The 10000-nt window shown below is 32.5% G+C and overlaps 1 protein-coding gene across 1 annotated transcript in view; it reads left to right on the top strand.

The window, feature by feature from the left end:
- Positions 1–718: 718 nt before the first annotated feature.
- The window catches only part of LOC106719015 (kinesin-like protein KIF21A), a 46495-nt gene continuing 37213 nt past the window's right edge, over positions 719–10000 (top strand). The window contains exons 1-2 of the mRNA XM_045681817.1: positions 719–1026; positions 1577–1630. Coding sequence (XP_045537773.1) covers positions 1593–1630 — 38 coding nt within the window. The 5' untranslated portion in view covers positions 719–1026; positions 1577–1592. The remainder of the gene's footprint in view (positions 1027–1576; positions 1631–10000) is intronic.

Below are 10000 nucleotides of genomic sequence, written 5' to 3'. Positions count from 1 at the left end.
CATAAGATCGCGACTTTTTTCTCATTACTTTTGAAATATTCTGGCAAATGGTACGTGATATGTTTTAAGAATTATTGATACATCATGGTGATGGCTTATTTATATTATTTCTTATTGTTCTCACTTTGAAGTTTCCAAACCATCATACTGAAATGTTAAGTGAATTGCAGGGTAAGACGGCTCTGTGGGTGCAACGCGAATGGGAGTCAGGCCCTAAGGGAAACAGACTGATTGTCGCACCCGAGCGCCGAATATGGTTAAAATGGTTCTGGAACGGTTTTGTTAAAACATACTATTTTATTTCATCAGCAACACAATGTGACAATAACAGTGTCCGATATACATTTTTCATTGCAGTTTGTTCTCCATTTTTCCTTTTTTTAATGCAACGCCATCTATCGCAACACTTTGAAACCGAGGTTACTCATGGGTTATCGTTACTATTGCCATCGCGAAGTTATCGCCATCTCTCGCACGTTACAAATTCTTTCAAATTTGTCATTGAACTCATAATTTATTTTGTTTTGATATCTCATTCGTTTTATTGAATTCTACTCGTCATATAAATTCTTGTAATCTTGGTTATTTCAATTGAAAAATGTATACTGTTAATATTATCTCAAGGAAAGGTCACTGATGTCAAAATGACAATTGACAGAAGGTTATTTTTTCAAGTAGTTCTGTCGTTCGTTCTCAAATTCTGTCAGTGTCAATCTGTGCGAGTGTTGGGGAGCGATTGTCGATGTCGCGGCGTTTTGTATTCAAAATTCGATTGTTTATTATCGCGATTTTATAAAATAACGCCGTGTATTAATAATGAATTTCACATGAAAGTATATTTTAGAGCTAATACGTAATTTTCATAACGTTTTCTATAAATTATGAAGTCTCTTCTATTTCTTTAATTATGTTACAATAGTGAAAGATGGACGGAAATCTCAGTCGTTAAAAAAGCGTGTAGTTTCGATGAATATCTTAAAGGAATATGCTTAAAATCGAGAAAAATTAAGGATACTATATATTTTTGTAAGTAAAGACCTTTATTAAACAGCATTTATGACAAAATAACTAAAATATTTTACACCAACTTCTCGTAGTTTAGATAAGTTCTACGTACGAAATACATCGATCATCAATATTTATTATCTCATGCCAAATAAAATATCCTCGTTATCGCATTGTTATGTTTACAAGCCAAGGGGCTTATCTAGATTTTTATAATTGCAGTTATTGAATAAAAATAAGGTAATGCGTAAATTTTTCTTTAATTTTCAAATAGGTATTATTTATTTATTAAACATTATGTTATAATATATAGATTTAATTTTTATTATATTATGCTATGATATATTGTTTCATATTTAAAAGAACAAACCTCTATTTACTAATTAAATTTGTAGAAATTGAATAGAACAATATGTGTTACGGTGTAATGATAGATAACAAAAAACTTGTGGTAAATTTCACAATTAAGAGAGAAAAGGTTTCCATTATAATAAGGAAAAGATAATGTAAAATGCAAACAAATTATTGTCATATTTTTAGATGTATTTAATTTTTTTTTTCTATTTTAAAGGTATGCACATTTAGACATGGCCAGCAATGAATCCAGCGTTCGAGTTGCAGTCAGGTAATTAATTAAAATACTAGAATATATAACAACCAGTGCAATATCCTGGCCTTACCCGAGTGAAAACAAATAAATATTGACTTTTATTATCTACTACTGATAGCCAATTGGTCAGAATTCAACCGTAAATTTTTTTTTTCTTTTTTTTTTTAAAACTGTTTATCTGGAGAAGCAGTGCATAAAGCACTTATCTACATTAAATTGTATTGTATTACTTTCCTTAAAAAGCGGTACAAAGTTTTTGATTCATGTAATAATTAATGCAATGATTGGAGCACAATTGTAAGTATTTCTTTAAATGATTGTGTGTATAATTCAGTTCATTTCTCATGTTGTAAAAATATAATTTAGAAATAAATGTTTGTTTATATGTAGGTTGAAATTGATATGTAAAAAATGTCAACACACTTGACATATTATGAAAATTTAGACATATGTATTTAAATGTCGCCGCCTACGCAAATATAATATTGGAATAGGGTAAAAATATTCTTGTTCTTATAATTTTTTTTAACAGAAGGGATATTAAAAATTTCCTTTATAAAGCCTCATATACCAAACTTAAATTGTTATTTTAACCTTTTGTTATTTTTTTTTAAGACAAAGTTCATTTTATGTGAAGTGCAAAAAGACGAAAACGTTTGAAAACATCGGTAAAACATATTTTGAAGTTTACAGCTCTTAACGTAAGTGAGGTTCGGCATTAGCGCGACAACTTTTGTTTGTATGGAAAAGCTTTTGGCTTCAAGCCTAAAGAAATCTTCATGTTAACACTTAAGGGTCGTTTACGAGCGGTTTACTTTTAGCTCCAAAATGTATTAGTGAACTTTAAACGGTTTAAGTTCGCAAAATAAAATGATTTGATGCGATTTAAGTTTTCTTAACCATAGAACGGCCAGCTAGAAATACCACGACCACACAGAAGACAGGCGTGAAGTGGAAGTAATTTCGCGTTTCGTCTGATAAGTGTGGTGCCGGAGGCCTAATTTTAATCTTCTTTTCCTTCCCACCCTTTTTTATATAAGGAAAGGATGGGAAGGAGATATGGATTTGATGGAGGAGGAGATGCATAGGAAGGTTAAATATTCTCTTTTTGTGCGTCTCCTCCTTCGTCAATTGGTGGTAGGCAAGGCATCTGCAATTGCAAATGTCTATGGGCAGCGGTCGCTTCGCCATTTCGGCGAATTCATGTGACCGCTTGCTCGTTTGCCACCTTATAATATAAAAAAACGGAAAGATAAACGCTCTAATTCTTTAAATAGAAATATAGGTTAATATAACTGTCAACGCAGCTAATTTTATTCTAATTGAAATGTGTTATGATTCTTGAACAGCAGAGCAACCGTTCTTTTATTAAATAAACGTTCTTTCGTACTGTCTGTCTCTGAATTGGCGGCTCGCGAATATTGATTTAAGAATGTGTTTGTGAAGGCGTAACAGAATTGCCGATTTGCCTCTATTTGTGTCGGACTGTTGACATTTGTTACATCATTGCTACTTTTAGGCAATTGAGTTGATAAGAGCGAAAGTTATTTGAATTATAGACGCAACGTACGCGGTATTTTATACATAAATGAAAGTATTAGACATTGTGACACGAATGGGTAACTTAAGAAATAACTCACCTAATGATACATGTAATACTAGTTGTCGCTCGCGACTCCGTCCGCGCGGTATAAAAAAACGTAGTAGGTAAGTAGCCTATGTGTTCTTCCAGACCATGTTCTACATCTGTGCCATATTCCAGCCAGATCTGTTGAATCGTTCTGGACATATCTTCTATCAAAAATCCATCTATCCATACATCTAAACATTCGCATTTATAATATTAGTAAGATTACATTAATATAGCATTCAAATGCTATCTAATTTTTCAACTTTGGTTTGGCTTGTATCAAGACTGACGCATACGTCTAATGTCATTTTATTTCATAAAATTATGTTCCATTGTTAACTGCCTATATAAAAATTGAAGACAACCTCTTCTCTATCTACAACACAACACGTAATAGACGAGTTGTCTTGAATTTATTGTGGATCTGAGTGGCTTTCTCGTATGCTATACCGAATTTTAAGAGTAAAGTAATATTTGATAAATCTTTCCCATAATGTTACAATAGAGCACGTACAGTAAATCGAGCTTATGTTTTTTTTTCAACGAGTTTAAATTATCATTCGCCTATCCCTATAATAAAATTTGCTTAGGTACCTACTGTTAGCTGCTACTCGTATAAAAATATTAAACACATTAGAACTTACGTTATTCCTAACTTTCCATAGACATTTCAGCATTTGTTATGATAAATACTAAATTGTCTATGGATAGTTTGACCGCATTTGCGTGGCATTTGATTTCGTCAATCAGTTTATTTGCGCGGAAAATGTAAGTGTTAAATGTGTATTTGCGTTACGTTTGACTAGTTGCGGTGATGTAAATACTATTTGTATAGCATTAAACTGTTAATATATTGTGAAAATATTTTGTTACTAGCTATCGCCCACTACTCCGTCCGCATAGAATAAAAAAATATATAAGTAGTCTATGTGTTCTTCCAGACTGTGTTCTACATCTATACCAAATTTCATCGAGAAATATGCAGCAGTTCTGAAGATGCCTTGTAACAAACCTCCAAACATTGGCATTTATAATTTTAGTACACGGTCGGGCAAAGCCATTACAAATAACACAAATTGCGTAAAATCACTAATCAACTAGCTACTGTAATATTTAATTGTAAAATGCATGGTATGGGTTTTTTATTATTGACTAGCTGTTACCCGCGACTCCGTCCGCGAGGAATAAAAAATAGAAAACGGGGTAAAAATTATCCTATGTCCGTTTCCTGGTTCTAAGCTACCTGCCCACCAATTTTCAGTCAAATCGATTCAGCCTTTCTTGAGTTATAAATAGTGTAACTAACACGACTTTCTTTTATATATATAGATATGTGATAAAATTGAATTCGTATTCTTTCCCGTTCTATTAAATTAAATCCGCTAACAGTACCTGATATATTTTCTTGATCTTCCCATAGCTATGTAAAAGGCAATGTATCCGTTATATGTCCGAAGAGCCCTTGCATTTCTCTCGTAAAGTCGACAGAACTGAGAAGTGTTAACTACGCTTTTGTCACATATAAACGACTAGATAAGGGCATGTTACGCAAGTGAAATACATTGCTTTACTTGTACGGCGACTAGACTCGTTTGACCATAGTCGAGATTGAGACATCTGAATAAAGCCAATAATGCCTTTGCCTTAAACGGTGTAACAACGCAACACTTGCTTTGTTTGCATTCGCATATATTAAATTGTATTTCCTCGACTTATTTTAATTATGCATAAATATTTCTATCTTTAATGATATGAGTAAATAGCTTGGTATTTGTATCGTATCACAATATTTTGTCGATTTGTTCATTTCTTATTATTCAATTGTTGACATGACTATATATTAAATAAATAAAAATATTATTAATTGTTAACCTATGAGTTCAAGCGTATCGTATTCCGCATACCTTGTTTGTTATTTATTGGAATTCAATTGTTTGAATAAATCGTCGAGTCGTTTTTTTTATGTCAACGTATTTTTTTTGTCGTATTTTTATATTTAGGAAATAGCAGCTTTGTAACATTTACCCAACAATATAGGTTGAGACACATTTTCCGAGATATTTATTATGCGAGAAGACATCTATTTGACTTATTTTTTAATTTATACCATTTTTACCACCTCATCTCTTTATTTCCGGACGTTAAATGAAATTTGACACAGAAATTTAACTTAAAATAACTCCTCCGAAACCGACATAACTTCCATAATGTTACAAACGTAGTACAAGTACAAGGTTACGCTACAGACTTCAAAAAAAGACTTCTATTTATATTATAGATAATTTCCTAACGCCAATACAAAGGTAGCTAACGAGAAAGAAGACGTTAATACGGTAAGCGTTTCCTATTCAGCATGTTCTGACAGACATCGACTTCTAAGCGCTAATGAGTTAGTCGTGAGCTACTCGTCTGCGCTTTCGACTGAAATGGAACACTATAGAAATAAAGACGGCAAAAAAACGACCAGTTTCCGTTGAAATAGCTACCGCATCTTTGGAATTATGAAGGAGCCAAAATTAGGTAAATAGCATCACGGAATATGCCTATTACAACCCTTGGCGCCATTGCGTGCGGGCTCTGTGATTACTTCACTAACTACAAACTTCGAAGCACCAATTTGTTCAATATTGTAAGAGAGGGGTGAATAAAACAAATTGTGAGGAAACATATTAGGCATATAAGGTACAAACAAATCTTATCTATATATATAAAAGAAAGTCATGTTAGTTACACCATTTATAACTCAAGAACGGCTGAATCGATTTGACTGAAAATTGGTGGGCAGGTAGCTTAGAACCAGGAAACGGACATAGGATAGTTTTTACCCCGTTTTCTATTTTTTATTCCGCGCGGACGGAGTCGCTGGTAAAAGCTAGTTATCAATAAAAATACAAGGTTTAAAACAATTTTGTTATTAAATTTTTGAAGAATATAGAAATTTATTGGATTCACTGTTAAATTATACAAAAAAGAGATTAGTATTCCTTTCCACAAAAATTCAAAAAATCGGAAAGATATCTTTCCCTATTAAACGTGTTTACAATTAATTAAATTCTTTTGTTAGTTTAACCAATTTTAATGTGCATTTTGCGTGCTCTAAATTAATGGTACCAGGTCTATCCTATATATTTACATAACATGAAAGTCATGATCGCGATACCCTATAAAAATCATCAGAGAATCTTATTTGGTTTGCTTAGATATGTTCGATACATTGTTTACGTCATCGTGCGCGCGTTGCATTATTCACTTGTATTTATTGTTTACGATTCACGTGGCCGATGGATGGACGTTCGTAGCGTTTGTCAACTTTGTACACGATGATTTTACGAGTGTTATATTCTACGCTAAGACGTCCTAGAAGTGATCCTTTTAAAATCTTTTGCTAACTTAAAGCGGTTTCTATAAAATGTAACTGCAGGTTTTCTACCTTAACATATGCACACAATCTATATTTTTATGAAATAACAAGATATCTAACTAATATCATGGTAATATCCCGGCTATTTAGTTCATTCTATCTTACTAATATTATAAATGCGAATGTTTGGATGGATGGATTGATGTTTGTTTGAAGGTATCTCCAGAACGGCTCAACGGATCTCGATGAAATTTGGATATAGATCATAGTCTGGAAGAACACATAGGGTACTTATAATGTTTATTTTTTCCGCGGTGACGGAATCGCGGGCGACAGCTAGTTGAAGTATGAGACGTAATAAAGTGTAATTAATTTTTCTTAACATCTTGATATACTAGAATGAAAACATATTTGATAATACATATGTTTAGGTAACAAACAAGAGTAATTTTAGATAGGGATTTCATTGTACAATTTTGTAAAAGACATTGTTCTGTCTGGCCTAGTTGCTCGCTGCAGCGTAGCAGACGAGCTGTTAAACTGGCCAGTCATGAAAGAACGGAGATGCACTTGCCCTCATGTTCCAAATTTAATAATTATTCGCTGAAAAATGTAGTGTAGTTGGTCAGGTGAGAATTTGGCGAGAGAAAGTAGATTAAAGTATTAGAGGTTTTTTCGTTATGATGTTTTTTTTCCTATGGTTAGTTGTAAATTTTCTATTCTTTTCAAAAGTACATAGTTTATTAAAATTGTTTAATTAATTTAGATTTAATTTGGGCTTTGAAAAGATATTCTTTTTTTGAATGTAATAAATGCAAAATTTCCATGCAGTTATTCTTCCATACTAACGTGTTAGGTACACAGACTTGCATCTTTGGTGATTACATGTCACACGTAACATTGAAAATGATTGATAACTACTGATATTTTTTATAATTCTGTTCTATTATATAGGTGATGAACGTAAACTCAGTAAGCAAGCACTTCTTTTGTATCTGTGTCATCAATTATTATTGTTATTACTAATATTAATCCTCCATTTATTAATAGAGTATTGAAGAAATGTTATTGAAAATCACACCTATTATATGATTAATTTCGTACAACAATAAAGCAAAATAAAACCAATAAAATTCAAGCTATTTAAAAACATTCATTCATTATTAAATTTGACCTTAACACTTTCATTAATTTAAATTTAATACGAATGTAGAATCCTCTTTTTAAGTCAACAACCGGCCTTGTATACAAAGATGGCCACGTCAATTAATATTCTGCCAATTTCGACACGTTTATCATAATAAAGAGATATAATAATATAGCGACGATTTCAGTCTTCCTGTCGCACGCTCGTTATGCGGAAAGGGCCCTTGTTGCGTGTCATACGGTGTAATAGCGGCCGTGCATCAAACCGGCTCGCAGCTGATTGCCATGAACCCTAGTCCTGCCCTTTGCTCCGCCGCATTTCACACCGAGACGTAATTACAGCCTCAGAGAACTTTGATAAACTTTGTTTTAAATTTGAAATTGTTACTGTTTACCTTTTTTATCATCTGGTCTAGTTTAAAGTAATGTTTGTCCGTCTTCGTAAACATTAATAACCGTATTTAATTTTTTACCACTGTAAAGTTGCTCAAATATGTATTTTCATTTTTTTCATTAAAAAAGGACGTTTTCCGAACGTTTTAAGCATTTAATTAATTAATCAAAAACAAAAGTTGTTAGGAAATCTATTCTTTCCTTCTGTAGAATAGTTTTTGATCAATAAAAGGTATTTCTCTCTAAACTCTATCTGCATAATCCTTACACTTCTAACTTTAGATTCGTGAATTGTTTGAAAATTTCATGTTCGATTAAAGATTACACATCTGTGTAATAGGAGGTCAATAATTTGCGCGGCAACTTGTCGCTGCTGCACATTAATATTGATTTATTTTCAGTTTCTTGTACAGTAAATCAAACTCATTTAAGTTCAATTACATTACATAACGCGTGTGGTCCGATGTCCTTCTTATTGATTGTCATGTAATCGGAGCCTACCCTAAGTTAGGGGTGATTAGGCTATAGTCAACTATGCTGGCCAGGTGCGGGATGGTTGACTTCACATATATCTTTGAATATCTTCGCAGATATGGCCAGGTTGCATCACGATGTTTTCCTTCACTGTAATAATGACTGGTAAATTTACATATGTAAATGGAAAAACACATTATTACATGTCGGGATTCGAACCCAGGACGTGCAGATTGCAAGTCAAGTGCTTAACCCCTGAGCCACTGACGCTCAGAGATTAAGGACTTACGTTGCCATGTAACATTATGTTAAAAATAAATGTTTGTTCATAGTGTCAGTTTTACAATTATGATTATCTGCAATATAAAGCGTAAGAAACATCTTTCAATTCTTTTTTGAACTACTAGAAGTACAAATTTTACCTTACAAACACGAGTAGGTAAAAAAATAAGACATTGATATATATAAGTAATATCAAATAGGTTTTGGTATCTAAATATTTAATGTTGTCGCGTGGGAGCTCTAACTATCGATCGATTGAAAGTAACGATTGTACGGTACAGTCACTAACATTGGTCATTAAGCATAATAGTAATATCAAGATAGATGTGCTGTCTCAATATATTTGGAAACAAGAATACTTAGGATATTTATGATAGAATTTCTGTAACTAAACTTGCCCGCGTACCACAGGCGATAACCTTATAGATCTCGGCTAGGTCGAAGGGGGCCAGCTACCATTAATATGATCTTATTCGAAGTAGTTTTTATATGTATTTTGCATTATTTGTATCTCTATCAGGGGTCCCCCTCTCCCCCAGGCGACGCACATGCATATAGATAAAAATACATGCGAAGTAATTGTCTTCTAGATACAATAATTGAAGAAAAATCAAGTATTAATTGTGCGCACAAACAAGTTTCTTCTATCTATATGGTAACTGCACTAACTACACCTTACCACTAAAATAAAATGGGAACTGTTCATGTTCTACTAGTTCTATAGGAACTCTTACTTCAATTATGAGTAATTTTACATTCTAAAGGATATTTTCTATATATTACAAACGTACCATATGATTTATGTATGCGATTGTACATTCTACGACGTTTGCGTCACATTATTATCTATTATCAATTTGGTATTATAGATCTTATGCTGCACTATATAAAGAAGTAATTCGTTTATCTCGACTAATTGTTACAAAACAACAGATTAGGTCGTTCAACTTTCCTTTAGATGTTGTAGTTTAATTAAGCGTGCAATTGTTTTTATCACAGTTTATATTGTTTCCGAGGTCAATCTTCACAAACAAATTAGATATATTTTATCTGTTTTTTGTCGATTTAGATTAATTACCTAATTTTTTATTCATTTACT

This window comes from Papilio machaon, chromosome 2 (assembly GCF_912999745.1).
Source record: "Papilio machaon chromosome 2, ilPapMach1.1, whole genome shotgun sequence".
Lineage (NCBI taxonomy): Eukaryota > Metazoa > Arthropoda > Insecta > Lepidoptera > Papilionidae > Papilio > Papilio machaon.
The sequence above is the reverse complement of the archived record's forward strand: the minus strand, read 5'-3'. Positions and strand labels throughout refer to the sequence as shown.